Consider the following 25,741-nt stretch of genomic DNA (forward strand, 5'->3'; position numbering starts at 1 on the left):
GCTGTACACTGCTCAGGTGATGGGTGCACCAAAATCTCAGAAATCACCACTAAAGAACTTACCTATGTAACCAAAAACCACCTGTACCCCCCAAAAATACCAAAAGGAAATAAAAATGTAAAAATTGTTTTTTCCCAGAAAAAAATGACATGAGGCTGTAAAAAAAATTTAATTACTTTATAAAATACATACACATGTGCATGTGTATTTCTTTTCAAATCTTTCCAAAATATAATTTCATTGAAGAATAATGTATCAATAAATAAGTTATAGCATGCTGCTTTTCTGCTCAAAATCCTCCAATGCCAACAGTTGTTTGCTTTCCTTTGACTACAAAGGACATAGCAGACTCCTGGTCATCCTCTTCCCATGCCTGTCCATCTCTAACTCTCACTTCATCCTATTCTTCCTTCTGTCACTCAGCGGCCCCTTTGTATACCTGAATGATGCCAGGAAAATTCCAGACTTAGAACATTTGCATTTGTATTTCTTCTGTCTGGAATATTTTCCCCAGGCATTCACATGGCTTGCTGGATAACTACCTTATACATTCAAATGTCATTTTCTCAGTGAAGCCTTTTGCAGCTTTTGCTGTATTTGAAAAGGCAATCCCCATTCACAGCATCTGTCCTTCCCTTTCTTGATTTAGCTTTTTCTCCCTGCCATTATCACTGGCAAACTATATATATATGTGTGTTTAATTTTAATTATTTTGCTTATGATCTGTTTTTCTCACTAGAATGGAAGAATATAAGCTCCAAATTTTTTTTTTATTTTATTGAATTTTTAAAAATAACTTTGAGACAGGGTCTTGCTGTGTTTCCCAGACTGGTCCTGAATTCCTGGGCTCAAGTGATCCTCCTACCTCAACTTCCCAAAGTTCTGGGATTACAGGCATGAGCCACTACACCCAACCAAAGCTCCAAAAATGTATAAATGCTTATTGCACGGTGGTTTCCCTAGATACATTCCCTAGACCTGTGTCTGTCATATTGTAAGCACTCAGTAATATTTATTTAATGGATGGGTGTGTTACAAAACAAACATATAACAGATAATGCACAGGGGTTTGACAGAGGAATGTTTGTGTTGAGAGGGGCAGAAGTAGAGTTTAGGGCTGAGAAGTCACTAGGAACAAATCAGTAGAGACTTCAATCTCAGCAAATAGGGTAATATTTTTAAAGTTATTGAAGTTGTGTAAGATAGAGACTGTAAATGGGCGACTATTTTGTTTTATTTGCTTAAATTAATGCTTGCTTTTATGGCCATTATATTGAAAAGACGTTTATGACCCTTCAAAAAAGACATCAGGTGAGAATGCTGTTCCATCATGAGTCAAAGAAAGATTTGGAGTCCTGCTGCAGGACAAGGCTCTTGACAGAGATTATAAAAAAACGGAAGCAGTGTCAGACACTTGAGTGTTTTATGCCAGAGGCCGATTGCAACAGAAAAGATAAAAACCAGCATAATTTAATTAATGCATTTTTAATTAGGTGAACATAGGTGAAGGTAAATCTGCAGGTCTGGACACAAATGACAAACAGTTTATGGTCAGAATCGTGTCAGAAAGTGACAGAATTACTAAAATATGATGTGGCTTCTTTGATTATCAGAGAAACTAAAGGAAGGCAGTTACAAAGAGGCTAAAGGTAACACTGGAATATATTTATTCTACAGAAAATGTGTTACTATGGGGGACACGGTAACTGAACTTGTTCTAATTGATTCAAGAAGAGCGAACTGGAACGTGCTCTAGTAGAGAGGCTTGTCGCTATAGATGAAAGGGATTTAGAGCCTAGACGATGAAGTCGCTTTTCTAGAGTCTCACAGGATAGTCCTGGCCAAGCCATAACGGGGACCAAAATGACTTTAAACTGTTCTAGATTGAGTAGCTTGGATCTATTTAACTTTTGCTTTTTTGTTTTTATTTTTTATTTTTTTACTTTAAGTTCTGGGATACATGTGCAGAACGTACAGGTTCGTTACATAGGTATACATGTGCCACGGTGGTTTGCTGCACCCATCAACCCATCATCTAGGTTCTAAGCCCCGCATGCATTAAGTATGTGTCCTAATGTTCTCCCTCGCCTTTCTCCCCACACCCCAAAAGGCCCTGGTGTGTGATGTTCTCCTCTCTGTGTCCATGTGTTCTCATTGTTCAACTCCCACTTATGAGTGAGAACATGTAGTGTTTAACTTTTGTTAATTCATGTTTCTACTCAACTAATATTTTTAAGCCCTATTATATGCCAATTTCTGCCTTCTTAACTTTTAATGTGGGGAGGCAGACTTAAAAAAAATAAAAGGTGCACAAATAAAGGGGAGATGAACGCTAGGGAGAAAATTAAAGCAGGATGGGGAGGCAGAGAGCAGCTGTAGAATGGGAAAGGAAAGGCTGGCGCTGGAGGAGAAGGAGTGGGTCCTGAGGGTGCCGAGGAAAGACAAAGGAAGCAGCAGGTGCAGAGGCACTAAGGAGGGACCCTGCTGATGTGTTTGAGGAATGAAAGGTCTGTGTGGCTGGTGCCAAAGGAGCAAGGAGGGAGGATTGGCGTGTGAGGGCATAGAGGCAGGAGAAGCCAGGTCATAGAGGGACTTCAGCTGTTTCCAGGACTTCACTTTTACTGGAACAAGACCCGCTGCCATTGAGGGTTTTGAGCAGAGTATCAGAAGCTCACTTATATTTGAAAAGCCTCACCGTGACTCCTGTGTTAAATGTAGATATGAGGAGGCAAGGATGGAAAGCAGCAGACTGGTTAGGAATCAGGATGGCTTTGACCCTAGTAGTGGTGGTGGGTTGGCAGAAGGTGTGTTCAAATTGTGGAAACACATTGAAGGTAGAGCAGACAGGATTCATGGGCAGACTGGATGATCAATGCAGAAGAGAGGCATTAATGGTGACTCCTGGGTTTTGTCCTGAGCACCTGTAAGAATGGAGTTGCCATTTACCACGCTCTCTCTCTCTCTCTCTCTCTCTCGCTCTCTCTTGCTCTCGCTCTCTCTCACCACTTCTTTCCTCTCTATCCCCTTCCTTTTTAATTTATTAATTGATAAAACTATATTGGTCTATAGAGTTTCCCACGGCATGGATTTCATGGAGTATTTCCCTGTGTGCCATTTTACATGTTCCTCTCTCCCTTGTATATTCTGGAAATCCACAGTTAGGTCTATAAACTTGGTCAAATTCATGCTTGATTTTTATCAGTACTACATTACATGTAACATTGATTATGTATTTTCATCCAAAGGTGCATCACGTCTGGTTTCACTTGTGATTATATTAGCAGCCATTGATAATCATTGCTTAGATCCTACTAAATTTGTCAGAAGTTAGGAAGTGATGATACTCTAATCCCATCATTTAGTCTTCTTTTATGAGCTGAAATATTTCCATCAAGACAATATTTGGTTTCATTAAGGTTCCTATAACAAAGATAGGTGAAAGGCTTGATTCTTCTCTTCATTCACCAATATTCAAAATAATAAGTCGATTACCTAGCATCTTTCAAATTTAAACATTTTTAATAATTTTAATAAACTTAAGAATTTAAATATATTTGATATGCCTTAATCCATTGCAGAATATTCTTGTTGATGTTAAAACTGGCCCTTCTTTGGCCCTGGGTGTTTGTGAACTGCCCTCAGTCTCTAATTGCTTATTTTTTTTCTAGTGGGATATATTCCTGGCTCATCTTTCATCTTGCACATTTCCAGCCGTAGAAGCCATCAATTCTCCAGGGATCCTAGTTTTATCTTAGAGGAAATGGTATTTAGTGATGACAGTCTGGTGCACGAGGTTGGTCCTTGTTTAGGAGCTTTTTCAGTGCACAGAGGCAAGACATATGCCACATTTAAAATTAGATAACATTATCTTAGGTTCTTAGTGATGCTTCTAACTAAAATTTAAATGTATATGGAGCTTTCATTTAACCTTATCTATTTTGGATCTGCTTCTTTTCTTACACTGAAATTTTCAGGGTCAAAATCACCAAGATAATTACTCACTTGCTTTATTCCACATGTATAGAACATTTCAATAGCAGAGAATGCAATGTCTAATTTTGCCTAAAAGGTCAGGGTGAAAAGAACATTTGTTGACAAGATGAAGATATATATTCTGATTAGAGCAAACACCATGTAGGAAGACTCAGAGGCTTGAAAGAAGAGCATAGTTCATTTAGGAAAGAGAAAATCCGGTTCCACCAGAGGAATGATGGATGACAGTCAGGAAGAAGTTGGAACATAATGAGCCTGATATTCAATGCTGCAGATGTTAGAGCACCAACTAGATACAAAAGCTTTTTTTTTTTTTTGCCTTGTTTTCAGGAGGTATCTTGTGTTTGTCTTCAATAAAAATATTGCTTTCTAGGCCGGGTGTGGTGGCTCAGGCCTGTAATCCCAGCACTTTGGGAGGCCAAGACAGGCGGATCACAAGGTCAGGAGATCAAGACCATCCTGGCTAACATGGTGAAACCCCGTCTCTACTAAAAAATACAAAAAAAAAAAAAAAAATGTAGCCGGGCGAGGTGGCGGGCGCCTGTAGTCCCAGCTACTCAGGAGGCTGAGGCAGGAGAATGGTGTAAACCTGGGAGGCAGAGCTTGCAGTGAGCTGAGATTCGGTCACTGCACTCCAGCCTGGGCGACAGAGCGAGACTCCATCTCAATTAAAAAAAAAAGAATGTATATATATATAGCTTTCCTACTTTGTCCTCATAGGCAGAATTTAGGGATGAGCAAAGAGCAGGGGATGTTTTAAGGATTGCTCTCCTTAACACTGTTCTACACCAGCTCAGTAAAAAGACCATTTAAGTGTAGCTCAATTATTTTCTGACATTTGGAGAAGCATTTGCATACTAATAATCCAGGGTCCTGGTTGTTTTTCTCCCTACAGAGGACAAAGTGTGGACCATAGTGTCTCATGACTTGCAGATGCAGACGAATGTGGTCGCCTACAACCCAGAAAAATACTCAGTGACACAGCTTGTTTACAGCGCCTCCATGGACCAGATAAGTGCCATCACTGACAGCGCGGAGTACTGCGAGCAGTATGTCTCCTATTTCTGCAAGATGTCAAGGTTGTTGAACACTCCAGGTAGGCTGAGAATGGAACGTTACTTTTAATTACTATCTCAGCTGGTGCCTGGAATTACCTAAACAATCCAACAGGTGTGGTTCATTATCTTATAGTCCAGTCTTCAGTAGGAAGGAAGCTGTAAATAAGTAAAACAGAATCATTTGGCATGGTTTCTGTGGAATGAAGCTAAGAAAGAATGATTTTGAAGAAAAAGTAGTCTGTTGTTTTAAACTTACTGATTTTTAAATTTTATGTGCATATATGTTTCTAGTGCTTAATTATCAGTAGTGACTGTGAGACAAAGTTTATCAGAGCTCCTTGTGAACATTCAAGCAATTCCGTTTGAGAGTTTGGGGTGTCTTTATTGTAAAGATGAAAGCATTCTAAAAATTGTCTACAGTCAAATAGGATATAGAATAGCGATAAAATTTAGAGCTCTTTCTTCCCAATAGTCGCTTCACGGTACCTGTTTGTCTCAAGAAGTCTAGCCTGATTTTTTGTTTTCGTGATGGCCAACTTTTAACAATTTGCTAGCGTGTGTGTGAGTGTGCACATGCAAACACACATACATGTGTGCAAGACTGTGTCGGGGTGTAGAGAATAGAGCGGTTCCAAAAGATATACTGGAAATAACTTTACTGCAACAAGTCCCATATGCTCTGGGAGTCTTGGCAGTAAATTCGAGATGTTGTCAGAAAACTGCATCTCTGTGTCTGTAGTAAAACACAGTGGAAATAAGTTAAAGAAACATGAGTTCAGGCCGGGCGCGGTGGCTCAAGCCTGTAATCCCAGCACTTTGGGAGGCCGAGACGGGCGGATCACGAGGTCAGGAGATCGAGACCATCCTGGCTAACACAGTGAAACCCCGTCTCCACTAAAAATACAAAAAAATTAGCCGGGCGCGGTGGCGGCGCCTGTAGTCCCAGCTACTCGGGAGGCTGAGGCAGGAGAATGGCGTGAACCCGGGAGGCGGAGCTTGCAGTGAGCCGAGATCGCGCCACTGCACTCCAGCCTGGGCGACAGAGCGAGACTCTGCCTCAAAAAAAAAAAAAAAAAAAGAAACATGAGTTCATAATTTCCAACCTTACCACTTCCCAAGTATGTCACTTTGGGGGAGTTAATTGACCTCTTTTTAAAATTTTACCTTAATTGGCAGATAAAATTGTATATGTCTATCGTGTACAATGTGTTTAGAAATATATATATATATAGTGGAATGGCTAACTCTCACATATGCCTTGCCTCATACATTTATTATTTTTTGTGAAACAAACACTTAAAATCCATGCTTAGCAATTTTCAAGATATGATAAATACATTGCTGTTAATCATAGTCACCATGTTGTACAATAGACCTCTTGACCTTAAGCCTCAGTTTCCAGTGTCTTTTTCTGTGAAGCAGAAATTATAATGGCTACTTCAGGGTGATTGGGAGAATTTCGTAAGGTAATATACTAAGTACTTATAAGACTTGATACACTTAAGGACATGATAAGTAGCAAGTAGTATATTGATTTTTTAAAATCATGTTAAGCAACTTTGTGCTATGTCAGAGACCAATGGGCTGTTGGATGCCCCAAAACAGTGATGAATTGAAAGCAATGTTGTACGGAGTAGTTTACAGAGAAGAGTTATAAGCAAACAGTGATACGACTCCAGTGACTGAAGGAACGCCAGGGTTCTTAATCTCACGCAGAATTGGATAAAACGACATGGACATACGTGGAGTGGTTTTAAGGAGAGGAGCGTTTAACAGGCAACAAAGAAGGAAGGAAGAAAAGAACACCTCCCCCATACAGAGACAGAGAGAGGGAGGATTCCAATGAGAGAAAACCCTGTGTGGGGTGGTAAAGTGGCTGCTTATATGAGGAGGATGGAGGCGGTGGTACCTGATTTGCGTAGGGTTCAGGGAATTGGTTTGACCAGGCATGTTATTCACCTAGGGGAAAAACTGGCCCTCCCACCCTAGCTTTTTAATATGCAAATGCAGGGCGCCATGATGCTCTACCCACATGCAGATATGTGGGGGCGACCATGTTGCCAGGTACTTGTGGTGGCAAGGAAGAAGAAGGCAGGAATCTCCATGTTGGGTGGACCCCGTTTCTAATGGCTGGTATTTGCACATCAAAGTTTGCCAGGCTGACTCTAAGAGCCGGGGTTTTCCTGCTAGACAAGAAACATTTTTGGAGCTGTTTTAAAAGAAACAAAAACTTTCCAAGGACCCCTTTTCTCCTCTATCTGCCTAAAATAATTTCTTAATAATTTCTTAATAACTCCTATGACAATAGTACACAATATTGTGAAAATGTGAGTGCTTTCTATGTGCAAAGCCTTGTGCTAGAAGTATAGACAGAGTATCCTCTAAGAAATAAGGTCGGAAAGGAAGGGTGGGAGTAGACTAGGAAGGAAAGGAAATGCTGTGCTGTGGAGTTGGGACTTCATCCTGAGGGCCAGTACTTCTCAGACTTTAGTTGGCATTACAATATCTGGTGAGATAATAAAACCTGGTTTGCTGGGCCCCATTCCCTGAGTTTCTGATTCAGCAGGTCTCAGGTGGTGCTTGAGAATTTGCATTTATAGTGAGTGCTATGGACTGAATTATGTTCCCCCAGAATTCCTATGTTAAAGCCCTAACCCCCAATGTGACTGTATTTGGAGATTTGGCTTTTAGTAAGTAATTAAGATTAAATGAGGTCATAATGGTGGGGTCCAATAGGATTGGTGGCCTCAGGAGAACAAACAGAAAGAAGTCTTTCTCTCTGTCATGTGGGGACAGCAAAAAGGCAGCATCTGTAAGCCAGGAAGAGAGCCCTCACCAGAAACAAAATCAGCCAGCACCTTGATCTTTCACTTCCCAACCTCCAGAACTGTGAGAAAATAAATTTCTGTCGTTGAAGCCACTCAATCTATGGTATTTTGTTATGGAAGCCTGAGCAGATGAATACAATAGGGTCCCAAGTGATGCTGATATTGCTGGTCTAGAGATCGTGCTGAGAACCCGCACAACTCTTTTTTCTATTCACTTCCACTTCTCATAGGGGGTGTGTGTGTGTGTGTTTTAACTGGATCTGGTTTCCAGTGTTAGGAAAAGTCAAAGACTATATGTAGAAGACCAAGGGCACTAAGAGCCATTAATGAGCCTCATCAGCTTATCTTCACTGTTTCATGAGCGGATGCTCCTTACTGAAGCTCTTTTCACGGATTCCAGTGAATTAGTCCTCAGTCCCGGGGTGGGGGTGGAAACGGGGGCAAATTCCTGACCAGCGAAAGAACCTTGATACTCTCAGCTTTATGTTCTTTATTTTCTTTCTTTCTTTGATTAAACTCCAAAGTCAGCTTTTACTTTTTGAATTTTGCTCTGGTAATTAAAAAACACAGTATGGCTTCTGAATATGTTCAACTTACAGTTGAGGTACGAGGAGAATTAGACTAGAGGTGGGAAAAGAATTTACCTTTAGTGCTCCTGGTCTTGCAGTTCAGCTTCTTTCTTTTCCCCTCATTGACATTCCTTGTCTCGTCCCCTCAACCACCATGAAGCCTCACACACATAACCACTCTCCTTTACAAAACGTAAAATGTACAAAACATCAGGAAAAATGGGATAAGCTTGTTATTAAGCACTATGTTAGTTGCATTTTCTAATAATGAGATAAAGACATTTTTATTTAATCTCCAGATAACCCTTTCACGAGAAAAACGGCTAAATTGAAATCAAGAGTAAACTTTTAATCTGAAGAGTAAATATACCATTTTCTTTGTATTTCTAGACATCTAGATACTGGGTTTCCTGTCATTTGTAGGTTATTATTGTACATAATAAATTGTACTTTAAAAATCAGTTTCTCATAAGTTTCTTTCCTGTTTGGACATCCTATATATATCCAATCTTTGATTCACATAGGATTTGTACTTAACAAAGGTTTGCTGATTCAAATGAAGTGAATAATAGGTAGCTTTGCGTGTTGCCTCATCCAACCTTGGGGCAGTTGTTTTAGGCAGGAGTATGCATCAGAGTTTTTAGGTTGCTTGTCAAAGTGTGGATTGAATGGCCTTACTCCCAGGCTTTCATAGAGGTTGGTTGGGGCCCCAAGATATTTGCTTTTAACAAACATTCATGGGTAATTCTGTGAACCACACATTGAGAAACACTGTCTTTAATTCATGGCATGAAGGTTTCTCATGTTGGAATTTAAGATTTTAGTCCTTCATGTGGGAGAAGATTAAAGGAAATATTAGGGCTTGTCTGACCCACTGAAATAAAATGGCATACGTAGTTACCTCCGTCGGCTAAAATAAATTGGCATAATACAATTTTTTAATCCTTTTGCTATACCAGTCTCTAAATATTGTAAAGTGAATTTCAGCTTACCCTTCTGAGTCATTTTTTACAGTCCCAATTTTCATTTTCTAGGCCTACTAATCTGCAGAATAGCTGATGCAAGGAAAAGGAGTGGTTGAGACAGCAAGTTCCTTGTATTATTATATTTTGTATATGTCAAAACAAGAAAGAACACAATGTAATAAAAATCTTTAATTTGTTTTTTTAAAGGAGCTAATGTTTACTGTAATGGTTTTTTTTTTTTTCCTCCTTCATGGTAACATTCAATTTTAAATATCCATTTACTTATTCTTAACTAAGACTGAATTATATTAGAACTTCTGTAGTAGTACTTGTGACATCTGTTCGAATACAAAGTATATTCATTATAGTCATTGCAATTAAAATGAATATCAAATGAGATTGTAATAGCTTTGCACTTAAAATGTTATTTTTTATTTTAAGAGCTTTACCCTCAAGAGTTCATTTGGGGCTCTATAGTTTCTAATGATACTTATGATAAATAGTTGATATGCGTATGGACCTCATTTTTATTTTGATAAATGTTTGTTTGTACCATACCATTAGCTAGCAAATGTAAAATTACACATTATTAGTTTCTTACAATTTTTACAAGGATACATGCCATGTAATATGTTCTCTTTTATTACTGCAAAACTTAAAAATATTAACAGATTAAAAATAATGATTTTGCCAGTATTTATGGTTATGTCTATTCTCGTAATGTAACTATTACTTCAGTTGTCTTCAGCTTTACAAAAGACATAGAAATGGAAAAATAAAAAGTTATTTTATTTTATATAGAAAAGCCTGCCTAGAATTAGGCATATCAATTTGGGAATCACCAAATTAGTTTACCCAAACATAGAAAAATAATTAATGGTCATCCAAATGGATGTCTGCATGGTTTATATTTATATCCCCAGATTTGTAAATGTAACAGCACCTGAACTTATGAAGGGCTAAATTAGTGAACAATGCAATCTACTTCTGAAATAAGTACCATAAAAACTTGAATTTGGCCGGGTGTGGTGGTTCAGGCCTGTAATCTCACACTTTGGGAGGCCAAGGCAGGTAGATCAGTTGAGGTCAGGAGTTCAAGACCAGCCTAGCCAACATGGTGAAAACCCTTCTCTACTAAATATACAAAAAAGTAGCTGGGTGTGGTGGCATGCACCTGTAATCCCAGCTACTTGAGAGGGTGATGCAGGAAAATCACTTGAACTCAGGAGGCAAAGGTTGCAGTGAGCTGGTGTCATGCCACTGCACTCCAACCTGGGCAATAGAGTGAGACTCTGTCGCAAAACAAACAAAACAAATCTTCAATTAGATAAATCAAGCACTGAGGGAGTTCCATTAGATCTTACTTGTGTAGTCTTAGTCAACAATACTAATACTCTTAGATAACCAAAATGTTTCTCTGTGTTTGGACAAGACCTATTATGCTGCCATTAAAATGTTTATTTGTGTATCTTATATATATATTGTAGTCATATGTTTAATTTACAAATCATATTATACTTTCTAATTAAGAATTTTTTTGCTGAAGTATTGATTCCCTACATACATAAAGATGTATTTAATTGTAGAGTTATAAAGTTATCTTTCCTATTTTTCTGGCTATATTGAGCACTGCTTTATTAGTTTCCAGTGTTTTTCTTCTTTTAATTTCTCAGTGTTGTCTAGTTCTCAGAAATGATACTTTTTACTGATTCCTTTGTTGAAAGAAGCAATATAGATTATATATACTTTTGGATAGTTTACTATTAGATTTTTGTATCTATTGAAATTGAATTATGCTTACAAATTTTGCCTATAAAGTAAGCTGTATAAAATTCAGTATACTTGATGATACTGAACTGTGATTTAGTGGCTTTGAAAAGACAAGAAAACATGACTCTGGCTTTGTAACATATAATCTATTTTTAGCAAAAATTTCTAAGCTTTGGTGCAGTTATCAAGCAAATGAATTTCAAGTTATGCTGTGCATTATAAGAAGGTGCAGCATTTAACTCTTAAGACAACATAGATAAATCAGTCGACTCCAATAAAAGATTTTTCAGTAAATAAAATTTATTGTGACTAATCAGTATATTAATCAAAAGATTATTTACTTAATTATTATACCCAATCATTATATTAATATTGAGTGATAGAATTAAATGAGACAAGCAAGGAGGATAGTAATAACTAAAGGGGAAAATTAGAAAATTATATCTAGTAATGTTTCATGCCCAGACAACTAGCATCTGCGTGATGGGCACTGTAATTGAAGGGGACAGAGGGATTGCAGGGAGAAGAGTAAGCAACTATTTCTACAATATGGATAGGAGTTGATGAGAACCTCAACTGGAATAATGAATAGGAGAATAAGTCAACAAATATTTTTTAGTTTTGCCTGTGTATCAAGAAGTGTGACATATAAGCTGATATGGGAAAGATTCAAATGAGTTAACTAAGAAAAAAATTAGAGGAGGATTCTGGGTTAGCAATGTCAGCATGTTCAATGATTCAGAGATGGAGATCAAGACACGCTAATTTGAAGGAAGTGAGAGGGGTCAGAATGGCTGGAGTAGGGAACTTGAAGTCAGGAGAGGCAGAACAAAGGAAACTGGAAATTAATTCAGAGTCTCTGCATAATGTTGAGGATTTTATCTGAATGGCAAACAGAATGATTTCAAGTAAGGAAGTTCTGGCTGTTCCATGGAGACTGGAGTGGAGGAAGCAGAGGTGGTATGAAGAGTCCATTGGCACCATGTCACCAGAGTGCACATGGACCACATGTCTGGGAGGCCCACTGGGACTTCAGAGAAAGTTTGTTGTTGTTGTTGTTGTTAAGTTTAGATGGTGGAATCAACAGGAGTTGTGATTACTTATATATACAGGAGGAAGAAAATTCAAGGGTGACTCAAGTTTCTGACTTGAAAAACTGGCCAACAGTTCTAAGGCTTATGTTGTTTATTAAGAAAAATCTGGAGAATTGGTGGTCACTTCACTTTAACATGCAAAGTGATGGCACTAGGAATACAGGTTTTTATGTGATCTGTGATGGCTGATGGCATAGCGTAAAATCCTTTTAACTGACATCAAAAAATTAGTGAGTTACATTTTTTCTTCCCTGAAATTTTCTTAAACATACTCTACAACTAAAATAAAATGAAAGAACTAAGCGTATCATCAAAATCCTAATGTTGTCTATTCTTGTATTTATATTGAAAGATCAGAAAATATATAGTCAAGACTGACCAATCTTAATTATGTAACAATTTTTTTTGTTTCCCTCATGCAAAGCCTTCTGTATTGCTTCAGCCTCTTGGGCTGCCTTGGTTTCACGGCACCTGCATGATGACTGAAGCAAGGGAGGAGCAGGCTGCAAACTTAAGCGCAGACAATTAAATACTCCTGCAAGGAAGTAACACATTGTGTGTGCGCACATTTTATGGACCAAAGCAAGTCACATGTTTTGCTGGGCCTAACTTTAGAGGAAGACGAAGTACAATCTTCCCATGTACTCAGGAGCAAAGATCAAGTGCACTTCTTGAGTAGTTGTAATGCCTTCTTAAGATGACTCAGAGAGGTAATGGGAGGAGAAAGAAAACACAGAAGAAAAGCAAAATACTGATTTTGTTGATTTATTTGTGGATGGAATGTTGTGTTCACTTTTTTTTTTTTTTTTTTTTTTTTTTTTTGAGACAGAGTCTCTGTCACCAGGCTGGAGTACAGTGGCATGATTTCGGCTCACTGCAACCTCCACCTCCCGGGTTCAAGTGATTCTCCTGCCTCAGCCTCCCAAGTAGCTGGGACTAAAGGCACATGCTGCCATGCCTAGCTAATTTTTTTTTTTTTTTTTTTTTTGTATTTTAGTAGAGACAGGGTTTCACCGTATTGCCCAGGCTGTTCTCGAACTCCTGAGCTCAGGCAATCTGCCCACCTTGGCCTCCCAAAGTGCTAGGATTACAGGTGTGAGCCACCGCGCCCGGCCCGTTCACTTTTTTTTTTTTCCAACAAGGGTCAGAGACAAAGAGAGACTCCACTCAAAGGCTAATTTCAATGTAAGAGGACATCCTTCTTTTACAGATTAACTGGTAAGCAAAAAAATACAAAATAAAAATTGTGATACTATAATTATTTGCTTCCTTATGAAACCTTCTACAATTCTTACGGACAGTGATCACCATTTTTTTTCTGAATTCCTGTTTCACTTAGGGTCTAACCCCTGTCACTTAGCAGTTGATTATGGGCTATTCCTGGCTCTTTTTGCTCTTCATTATTTTCTGGTGTTTTAATGTTCTCTTTCTTACAACAATGCAAGGTCTTTGAGGACAGGGGCCATATCATAGTATCTTCCATCATGCCCAGCTTCTAGACATCTACCTAGGTAGTGAATAAATTAGAAAAACACTAATTTGAAAAGGGGACTAAAGAAGAGGATGCAGCTAGCTAAAGGAACTGAAAAGTTATTAAACAGTAGGAAGAAAGAATCATATTCGGAAAGCCTTATAATTGGGAAGCTAAGGGAGATGGGTATTCAACAATAAACAAGCAAGCAAGTAAAAAGTAAGCAAAAACAAGAAAATTGGGGTACAATCAATGGTGAGACATCCTAGAGAGGAAGCCATCCCCTGTCATTATCTGTTGGGAGGCTGTTGGAGTTTCGTGTCAGTGGAGTTTGGTGGGTTGAGTCACTGAAGACTGCATGGGGAAAAGAAAGAATAGGGGAAAGTTTTCAAAAGGTTGATGATAAAAGGATGGCTACATGTGGAAAAGTTACTTAATCAAATGACAAAGCAAGAGTAGGGGTTTAGAAGTGTTTGATATTTTTAGGGACGAGGGAGTTGTAATAAATTTATAAACTGAGAAGGAGACATTGGAGAGGTTCAGATTAAAGATGTAAGACAGAAAAGAAATATAGGTCCCAGGAGAGAAAGAAGAGTGTAGAATTTGCTTTGGTAAAGAACAAGAACACCTGTTTCAAGAAGGGAGCTAAAGAGAAGGGCAGAAGTTCTCATTAAATGTCTTGAACAATGCCATTGTAGACATTTATCTCATTTAACTGTCAAAGTTATGCTAAGTAGATTTTATTGTCTCTGTTTTACAAAACAGGACTCAGAGGAATAAACTTACTGAAGACCACTATATTAGTCCATTTTTATGCTGCTGATAAAGACATACCTAAGACTGAGCTATTTACAAAAGAAGGAGGTTTAATGGACTCACAGTTCCACATGGCTGAGGAGGCCTCACAATCATGGTGGAAGGTGAAAGGCATGTCTCACATGGCAGCAGACAAGAGAAGAGAGTTTCCTTAGGGAAACTCCCCTTTATAAAACCATCATCTTGTGAGACTTATTCACTCTCATGAGAGTAGCAGGGGAAGGACCTGCCCCCATGATTCAATTACCTCCCACCCGGCCCCTCCCACAACATGTGGGAATTGTGGGAGCTAGAATTCAAGATAAGATTTGGGTGCAGACACAGCCAAACCATATCAGCCATCATAGCTGGAAGTGGGAAAAACTGAGATTCAAATGTATATGTATCCTATTAAAAACCTTTCTGACACACTGAAGAAAGTGTGAACATGGAGAAGTCAATGCTTGGTCACCAAAATGAATATAGAACTAACCCCAGCAGGAATTGTACCCACCCCCATCTTTTCAACCACTCTGAAAGAATGTTTTCCCTCGTCATTTCCTTTTTTTTTTTTTTTTTTTTGTGCATGATTAGAAATGCTATTTACCAAGTGACCTTTGGTCAGTTCCAATATTTCTGATTAATAAATTAATCTTAAGGCAAAATTTATTAAGGGTAGCTTGAGTTGTACCTAAAGGGTACTACTAGTGCCTTTCAAGTGGTAGACTTGAACTTTGAGCTGAGACTTTGATTGTGTGTGTGCCTATGTTTGTAGCTTAGTCTTTAAAACAACAAATATAAGGATGAAATGGAAACTTTGTGAAGTTATCCAGTCACTCTGTAGAGCTTGTAAATCTGTCTTCTCATGTCTTTCTAGTTAAGGTAGACTCTAACCTTTTGATTTTGAAAAGCCATGTTTAAATAAGTACTTATTCTTGCTTACAATAATTATAAAGAAAAGTGAAAATGCAAAGCCTGCATGAGAATTATGGATTTTATGTTTATTTCTCCTTGTAGTTATCTGGCCATATGTTTTCTTAAGTTTTCAGACAGGAGAGCACACTGCTGTTAATCTTTTTTAAACAAAGATTATATATTAAAATGAGAGCAACTCAAAAATTACACCAAAGCTGAATTTTCTTTGAAGATTATCGCATCTTAATGAACGGATTTATCCTAATTTATGAGAAGTATGAGTTTATAGAGTTGCATTTAAACTAGTTAAAGTTCAATATATTAAAAGACCATAAAGCCAAGTTTTTCAAATTTGCATTTTAGTTTATTATATTATAAAAGATTGTAAAAATGAAAAACCAGCTATTATCCAATTCTAAAAATTAAAAAACTATGTTTGGACTATTTTTCAAAATTCCATACTACTTACTGTGCCATTCTGAATTTCAAAAAGGGATAATCATAAAGTCTTCTAAAAAGATTGGATAGATAAAACAACATGTACTTTAAACTTTGTAAATGATAAAATAATATAACAAAATTTAAGAAGAAAATTTTTTTTAAGAGTACTAACAATTTTATTTTTTATCTTTATGAATATTACTCTCTAGTTTTTGCTTCCATCTGTATATACTTTCAGTCAGAAGCAAAACTGAAATGAAGTTAATGTGATAGTCTTTTCTACTGACATTAAATCATACTTTTTTCCAGTTCATATATTTTCCTTAAAATTATCCACTTTAAACATAAAATGAAGATAAACCTAATTCATCACCTAATAAACCTAATCATAAATTATTTTTGAAAACACTTCCCCTAAACAAGCTACTGAAAAAAAGCATCAAGTTTTTACTCTAAACTTCTCTTGGAAATACCTAAAGTATTGTTAAGATATTGCTCTGTTATTCATTCTGCAAACATTTATTGAATACAAAATATTTAGTTAGGTGCTGTGAGAATATAATGAGGGTAAAAAGAAGACAGTTGACTCTTCAACAACACAGGTTTAAACTGTGAGGGTCTGCTTATATGTGGATTTCTTCTGTCTCTGCCACCTCTGAGACAGCAAGACCAACCCCTCCTCTTTCTCCTCCTCCTCAGCCTACTCAGCATGAAGATATGAGGATGAAGACTTTCATAATGACCCACTTATGCTTCATGATTAATAAATGTATGTTCTTTTCCTTTCAATTTTCTTAACATTTTCTTTTCTCTAGCTTACTTTATTGTAAGTATACAGTATATAATATATATAATATATCAAATGTGTGTTAATTGACTATGTTATCTCTAAGGTTTCCAGTCAACAGTAGGCTATTGGTAGTTAAGTTTTGGGGAGTCAAATTTATAGGTCAATTTTTACTGCACAGGGGGTTCGTGCCCCAACCCGTGAGTTGTTTACTGTACTCTAAAATAGCATTTACCTTGAGATATAGAGTGAAACTTTTTCATAATGACAATAAAATAATTTTGTATAAGACTCTTACAAATACTGAAAAAATCTTACTGGTATGTCCATCATGGATAAAAGACTGAATAGATTTAGAATTCATAATGACTTCCAAACATTTTGATATGTGTATTTTGCATTAGGTAATTCTGCCTCCCCTGTTTGAAGAGGTTATATTTGGAGGAAAGATCAGGAAGGCTTAAGAATGGGAGAAAATATGGTCTCAGAGTACTATTAGCCGGGATATCAGTTCAGGTTCAACCAGTGAAACAGAACAAGTAGAAGATAGATTTAGAGATTTATCGCAAGGAATTGGCTTATGCAACAGCGGGGCCTGGCAAGGCAAGTCCAAAGCTGAGTCACACTGTCAGGAAAGAGAGGCTGGAACCTCCAGACACACACTGAAGCTGATGCCCACAGGACGTATTCCTTCTTTAAGGAAGTCTCAGCTCTACTCTCAAGGCCTTTCAGCTGATTGAATCAGGCCCATCCGGATGATCTAGAATAAACACTTTTACTTAAACTGTAATTACATTTACAAAATGCCTACGTAGCAACACCTGGAAGAATGTTTGTTTGAATAACTGGACCCCGTAGCTAAGTTGACAGATAAAACCGGCCGTCACAGTCAACAAAGATAACTTTTAAAATGAACTGCTGATAGATCCATTTCTAGAATAGCAATGATTTATTCCCTCATTTGTATCACATATGCCTCTCTGGGTCAACATAGACAGGTGACATAACATAGACATAACAGGTGAGATCCACCTGTTGGAGGTATGGAGGGATCTTCCATTCTCCTATCTTTTCATTTCTAATGATGGTACACTTTGGTTGAGTGTCAAATTGCCAAATAAAGTTAAAACAATGGCAATTTGAAGGAATCAAGTAGATCAACTCAGGGAGATAAGTCAAAAGACAAAGACTCCTTTTCTCTGTGTTGTTTCAAAAAAGTTGGAGATGGCTTCATTCTACATTTTGATGAATATGGCATGTGTCCATTAACTCCTCATTCTCTCAGAGTTCTGTCTAAACGGAAGCATCTCCGTTGAGTCAAATACAAACATCCTCTTTCTACAACCTTCAGAAAGCTGCAGTGCAGCCCTATCTTGCCATCAACATTCCTCTGCAATGTTTGTTTTCTAACTCTTACAATTGAATCAAGTTCCACTACCATGCAACATAAACATAATGTTAAAGATGCTCAGAGAAATACGGTTGAAGAAACTCATCCTCACAGAAGTGCCCGTGAATAAAATAATCCATAAATTTTATTTCAGAGACTGTATCTTTCCCGAGCTATTATTTTCTCACCAATGAATGATAAGACTTCTCTGAAATACTAGTTACGCTGATGGAAGTTGGATTCTATTACCTATTGTGTTTGTTTACAATTTACCAACACCAGTGGCTGGGTAAATAGTTTTTATAGGACAATGAATAATGTTGCAGAGTGTTAGCTGACTAGGAATGCCACAGCCATTATGACCTTCGCCCCATATCTTAAAATCTCTATAAAAACATGCTCAGGTTTTTTTTTTCTCTCTTGGTACTGGACCTGAAATTCAGGCTTAAAAATATATTGTCATCTATATATCTAGATAACTAATGCTTAATAATTATCTCCACATTCGATCACGATATAAATGAAGAGAGAGGAAATAGCATTAGTATTTATTAAAGGCTCACCTGGACATTTTATATATATTGACTCATTCCACCCCAAATCTCTGTGAGTTGTATATCAGAATTTCCATTTTATGTCTGAGGAAACATAACTTTAGAAGGGTTAATTAACCCAAGGAAAAACAGTAAATACCATGCTGACAGTCCAAACCAGATTAAAATCTAGGTTTATGTGCCTGTAGACTCTATATATTTTCTACCCCAAGAAGTTAGAAAGGAAGGAAGGGGGAAGAAAGGAAGGAGAAAGAAAGGAAGGGAGGGAAAGGAAGGAAGGAAGAGAATGAGGCAACCTAATAAGCTAATCAACTGGGGAATTTTTAATTTTTTCTATTGAAACATTAATATGTGCTTCCAGCATAGTTAAAAATGAAAACCCAAACAGTTTTGTTAAGCAATAGGCCAAAAGAGACATTTATAAGAACTGCACAAACTTCTTTCTGAAAAATCCTACCTTTTTATGTTTTTTCAATATCCACTATTGGTCTTGACAAGTATATTAAAAAATGTGGTTTATATGACAATTTGTTTGAAATGATATTGAAAAACATTTGATGTGAAAGAAATGAAAAAAAAAATGCCTCTCTCTCCACAGAGCATTTGACTTTCATGTTTTTAATATCAAGGTATTTCAAATAGAACATGTGAATTGTATATTGATGAAATAGAAAAAGGCTGCAAAAGGTTATCCCCTTCTTTTCAGACATAAGATATGGAAACGAAATGTTGATGTTTTCTTTCTTCCTTCTTCTTCTTCTTTTTTTTGATCTTTTCAGAAGAAACTCTTATATCTAAGCCTAACACAAGTGACACGTTCAGTGTTTCATTCTTACCTTATTAATTTGCTTTTGATAGATTTCTCCAAGATTCTGCTACAATGAGAAAGATAGAAATCCCCAGCTTGGCAGAGCGTATGGGGAGCACCTGGGGGGATGAAGAGCGGGACACTGATACAGACATGAAATTCAACCATCAGAGATACAGAGACTTACTCCATTAGGGAAGGGACTTGCTTCCTGTCAAAAACAAACAAACAAATGAAATCACCCTCAGTTCGGTTTTGTAAGTAGGAGGGAGAACAGACAAGAGGAAGAGGCACTAGGGGAGGAACCGCGCAGGGGAGCAGGAAGGAGGGCACTGGGTATGTCAGCAGAGGGGACGGAGGTCCTGGGCAGGAAGGCAAGGCCCTGGGGGAGAGCAACAGTAACTAGAACTAACAGTCCACTCTGCACGTCTGTTCAGCCAGCCTGTTGGCTATATTTAGTATTTCATAAATTTTATAAACTCCTGTTACTTTAGTTGGCCCAAATGTTAAAATCAATTAATCTTTCTCTTTAGAAGGCAGATATTTAAGCCTATCTAGAAACCAAACATACTTTATTTTGTTTTTATTTCAAAATGTCAAAATGGTAAGGTAATCAAGGCAGCAAAATTAAGAGAATCAACATTATGAGACATTCAAGTATACCAAAAGAAGCATAATATGTAAACGAGGACAAACAGACTTCTACTCTATCACAGTTATAAATGATAATCACAGTTATAAATTTGCATAAAGAGGACTGGGAGAACAATTTATAAGGTTCTAATGTAAATATAAGAAATCTTAATGAAATGGTATCAACCAAAGCAGAAAAAAAGTGTGTACCTCCTAAATGCTAGTTGTGCTACATAGGTTTCATAGATTTTCACAAATGACTTGCATTTTGGAATAACTAGACAAATGTTATCCGAACTAATAAAAAAAACCCAAAAGGTAGATTCATATAGTAAAAAAATTATAATATACTTTTTGGCGTTGGAATGTTCTAAAATAATTGTTTAAATATAGGTATTAGCAATATCTAAAAATATATTCTAAACCTAATAATGAAGTTATAAGATAATCAGTGGCAATGACTTGTCCCTTCCTTGTATCCTTGAGCAATTTCTTATTGTTTTTCCTTCCAATCTGGGAATAAACCACTTTCTTTGTTTAGCCATAAGAAACAACTCATCCATTAAAGTTTTATCATGAGATTGCAGCAATTCAATTACAGCTTCAGACTCCATTTCTAATTTTAATTCTTTTGTTATTTCTATTACATTTGCAGTGACTTGCTCCACTGAAGTTTTGAACCTCTCAAACTCACCCATGATATTTGGAATTAACTTCTTTCAAACTCCTTTTATTGCTAATATGTTGATTTCCTCCCCTGAATGTTTTTAATGGCTTCTGATGGCGAATCCTTACCAAGAGGTTTTCAATGTAGTTTACTCAGATCCATCAAAGAAATCACTATCTCTGGCAGCTATAGTCTAGCAAAATATCTTCCTTCCTTCCTTCCTTCCTTCCTTCCTTCCTTCCTTCCTTCCTTCCTTCCTTCCTTCCTTCCTTCCTTCCTTCCTTCCTTCTTTCCTTCCTTCCTTTCTTTCTTTCTTTTTTTTTTGAGACTGAGTCTCACTGTCGCCCAGGCTGGAGGGCAGTGGCATGATCTTGGCTCACTGCTGCAACCTCCACCTCCCAGGACCATGCGATTCTCCTGCCTCAGCCTCCCGAATAGCTGGGAATACAGGTGCCCGCCACCACACCCAGCTAATTTTTGTATTTTTAGTAGAGACGAGGTTTCACCATGTTGGCCAGTTGATCTCCAACTCCTGATCTCGGGTGATCCACCCACCTGGGCCTCCCAAAGTGCTGAGATTACAGAAGTGAGCTACCATGCCTGGCCTATATTTCATTTTCTTTTTCTTCTTCTTCTTCTTCTTCTTCTTCTTCTTCTTCTTCTTCTTCTTCTTCTTCTTCTTCTTCTTCTTCTTCTTCTTTCTTCTTCTTCTTCTTCTTCTTCTTCTTCTTCTTCTTCTTCTTCTTCTTCTTCTTCTTCTTCTTCTTCTTCTTCTTCTTCTTCTTTCTTCTTCTTTTTTTTTTTTTTCAGGTCAGAGTGTCACTCTGTCACCCAGGCTGGAGTGCAGTGGTGCGTTCTTGGCTCACCGCATCCTCTGCCTCCTGGGTTCAAGCAATTCTCCTGCCTAGCCTCCTGAGTAGCTGGGATTACAGGCACATGCCACCACGCTCAGCTACTGTTTGTATTTTTACTAGAGATGGGGTTTTGCCATGTTTGCCAGGCTGGTCTCAAACTCCTGACCTCAGGTGATCCACCCATCTTGACCTCCCAAAGTGCTGGGATTACAGGCATGAGCCACTGTGCCCAGTCTATTTTTAAAATAATACAACTTGAAATTCAGAATCACTCCTTTGTCCACGGGCTGTAGAATTCAGGTTGTATTAGCAGGCATGAAAACAACATTAATCTTGTTCATCTCCATCAGGGCTCTTGCCTGACCAGGTGCATTGTCAATGAGCAGTCATATTTTGAAAGGAATATTTTTTTTCTTCTGGGCAGTAAGTCTCAATAATGGGCTTAAAATATTCAGTAAACTTGTTAAAGCTGTGAACAGATGTGCCATCCTCCAAGCTTTGCTGTTCTATTTCTAGAGCACAGGCAGTGCAGTCTTAGCAGAACTCTTAAGGATCCTAGGATTTTCAGAAAAGTGAATGAGCCCTGGCTGCTTCTTCAAGTAACCAGCTGCATTAGCCCCTAACAAGAAGCTGTCCTTTGAAGGTTTGAAGCCAGGCATTCACTTCTCCTCTTTAGCTGTGAATGTCCTAGATGGCATCCTCTTCCAATAGAAAGATGTTTCATCTAGATTGAAACTCTGTTGTTTAGTATAGCCACCTTTATCAGTTACCTTAGCTGGAACTTCTAGGTAACTTGCTGTAGTTTCTCCATCAGCATTTGCTCTTTCACCTTGCACTTTCACGTTACGAAGAAGGTTTCTTTCCTAAATCTCATGAACCAACCTCTGGTAGCTTCAAATTTTTCTTCTGCAGATTTCTCACCTTTCTGAGCCTTCATGCAATTGAAGAGAGTTAGGGCCTTAGTTCTGGATTAGGCTATGGCTTAAGGGAATGTTGTGGCTCATTCTATGCAGACCACTAAAACTTTCTCCGTATCAGCAAGAAAGCTGTTTCACTTTTCTATCTTTCATGTGTTCCCTGGAGCAGCACTTTTAATTTCCTTTGAGAACCTTTTCTTTGCATTCATAACTTTTCTAGCTGTGTGGTGCAAGAGGGTTAGCTTCCAGCCTATCTTGGCTTTTGACGTGTCTTCCTCACTAAGCTTAATGATGTCTAGCTTTCGATTTAAATTGACAGATGTGTGACTTTCAAACACTTAGAGGTCATCGTATGGTTATGAACTGGCCTAATTTCAACATTGTTTTGTCTCAAGGAATAAGAAGGCCTGAGGAGAAGGCAAAAGACTAGGGATCAGCTGGTCAGTAGAGCAGTCAGATCTCACATAATTATCAATTAAGTTTGTCATCTTCTATGGGCACAGTTAATGGCACTCCAAAACAATGACAATAGTAATGTCAAAGATCACTGATCGCAGATCACCATAACAGATGGAATAATCATGAAAAATATAAAGTATTGAAAGAATTACCAGAGTGTGACAGAGAGACACAAAGTGAGAGCATGCCATTAAAAAAACAAACAAACAACAACAAAATAAAACGATGCCAACAGACTTACTGGAAGCAGGGCTGCCATAATATGCTTTATTATTCAGTTTATAATAAAGCATATGATCTGTGAAGCACAATGAAGTGAGTATGCCTGTGTATATCTGAAGTCACCCAACGGAGGATGTATCAGTGCCTGTGTCTCAGTGTGGGAACATAACATGATGTGTCTGTGTGTGTGGTTTAAATATATAAATGACACACACGCACACCCTCGTGGTTTCAAAAAGAAACTACTCAAGGACAATTCTTCTACTCAAAATGTCCCTAAAGTGAGACACTTAGCTCTGATGAACTTCTATACTATGTGGGGCAGACTTCTTGAAAATAACAATACACAGAGCTTATTTGCAATGCAAACAAATCAGATTACTTACATGCAATAGGTGTTTGCTCTAAAATTTGAAAACAGCGTTTGTGGGGAGAATAATCAGGCTGTAGATAACTAAAAGTTGACTGTCAATCACTAAATTAACTACAAGTGAATCCAAGATTAAAAGTGACAGAGGCAGAAAAAAATAAAAATGATGTATAATGTCATACAGCTGAAACCAGAGTAATTTACCAAGAGCAGATATGAATTCAGTGGGAGGGGTTGGCTTTGGTGAAATATGGGAGATAAAGATCTAAGGTAACATAGACTAAATGTAAATTTTAAAAAATGATCTGAAGTGAGAATGTTGTGGAAATATATAACCAATATTTTTAAGAACTGGTGTTTTTTTTTTTTTTCCATCAATTCAACATTGCTGTTCTCCTGTTGCTAGTTTCACCTTAATATAGAAGCAATGCAATTCAGGTAAGATATATAAGATATGTGCAGGCATGATTCAGAGGAATAGAAAAAAGAATGAATACTTTGAGGAGGAAAAATATAATTGGGGTTATATATGTAGGATAAAGGTCTATAAAACAAGCCCTTAAAAATAATGTTGAACTGCCTTGAAAATGTTATTTTTAATGAGAAAGTAGATTAATGAAGACATTGGCCTTCACTTGTATTAGAAAGGATTTAGCAGAGATTTTATCTGAAGCAACTTCTTAGCATAGTGTAGATGAAATATTTGCCTGTGTATAGGGTTTAGAAGTTTCACTGAAAGGAAAAGAAACTTGACTTGCTGCCTCAAATTCTAGTAGCTGAAATTACATGAGGTGAAGTTTCCAATGCTGTCTCTTAAGATAGCCGACATTACCTTAATGAGTTTTCTATAAACCCAAGTCAGATTCTTTTGGCAAAACTTGACTTCTCCACAGACTCTAGTTCAATCACAAACATAATCAAAGTCTGTGAGATTGAAATCTATAATCAAAATGCCATTAAATTAACTTAAACAAGAAGACTAACAGCTAAAGGGAGAGGAGGTTCTGGCCACCACACTGTGTGGGCAAGGTATATGGAGAGCCAAGTTGTAAACTAGGATGCCAGTGTATTAATTTGTAATGAAAAAGTGTAATGCTAAGAGGATTGGACACTTCTGTTCTGTACCCCGCCAAATCTCCCCCTCAGGGCTACCAGATGGGAAGCCAAATTAAAATCAGATGCTTGCTTCTTGGGCTTGGAATTGGAACAAGAAGAGTAAATGATAGGATTGTGAGTTCAGGGTAAGAGGTCATCTTTGGACTGTGGAGCCCTTTCTCCTAGGCTGCCGTCGGCTATGCACAAACTTGATCTGGTTTACTGTCCTTTCCCCTCCAGCTTCCCACCAACCCTTTCTTTTTTCTATAGTTCTGTTAATGTATTCAATCAGGCTACAGGGGGGTCTTGCTGACCTGGGAGTCATTTAGTTCTGTTTGTGGTAATTTTGTTCCCGTCTTTCCATTGAGTGTTGATATTTTAGTTTAACTCACAGGGCACAATCTTATTTTCAAAACTCTTCAGGGAGGCCCCCCTCAACCCAGCACTGACAATGTAGGACAACAGAGATGATTTCTTAAGTGTTTTCCCTTCCTACATCTCTGTGGCAAAAACACAGATAACTGAATTTCCTTTCCATAGAGTAGAAAACACAAAGGAAAGGAAAATCCGGGTGGACTCAGAAGATGTGGCCTCTATATAACTAAATCCTCAATCTTTTCTCAGTTCTAAGAAGGGGAAAAATGATGATGATTGAGATGTTTGAATTCATTGTCAGGAAACTTGAATTTTTGCTCCCCATGGAGATCAAATGGAATATGCAGATAGAGTACTTCATTTCTTTGTAGCTTTTACAGATATTTTGATCATTTTCTTCATATTAGAGCTTCCAGTTTGAAATCGACTGTGAAGATGTAGAAACACTTGCTCAGCAAAAACGTCTTATGACATATTAAATCATTTTCTCCCTGGAAACTGTTGTGATAATAAATACTACCAAGATGGAAAAAACCACTGGGGTGGATAAACCTTATTATCAATCTGTGCGTTATTGTTAAAAATACTAAAATCAAGCTGTGTATGTTGCATGGACTTCTACTGGAAAGCTATCATGTAATAATACAAAAGAAGATAAGAGAGAAGAAATACAAATGGGAGTGACTGGAGAGTAATACAATTAATTTATAG

The 25,741-nt window shown here is 37.6% G+C and overlaps 1 protein-coding gene across 1 annotated transcript in view; it reads left to right on the forward strand.

Moving 5' to 3' along the window:
- Nucleotides 1–25,741, forward strand: part of CNTNAP2 (contactin associated protein 2) — a 2,262,889-nt gene that overhangs the window by 1,476,943 nt on the left and 760,205 nt on the right. Inside the window, exon 13 of the mRNA XM_015447321.4 lies at nt 4,889–5,089. Coding sequence (XP_015302807.3) covers nt 4,889–5,089 — 201 coding nt within the window. The remainder of the gene's footprint in view (nt 1–4,888; nt 5,090–25,741) is intronic.

The sequence above is a fragment of the Macaca fascicularis genome, chromosome 3 (assembly GCF_037993035.2).
Source record: "Macaca fascicularis isolate 582-1 chromosome 3, T2T-MFA8v1.1".
Classification (NCBI taxonomy): Eukaryota; Metazoa; Chordata; class Mammalia; order Primates; family Cercopithecidae; genus Macaca; species Macaca fascicularis.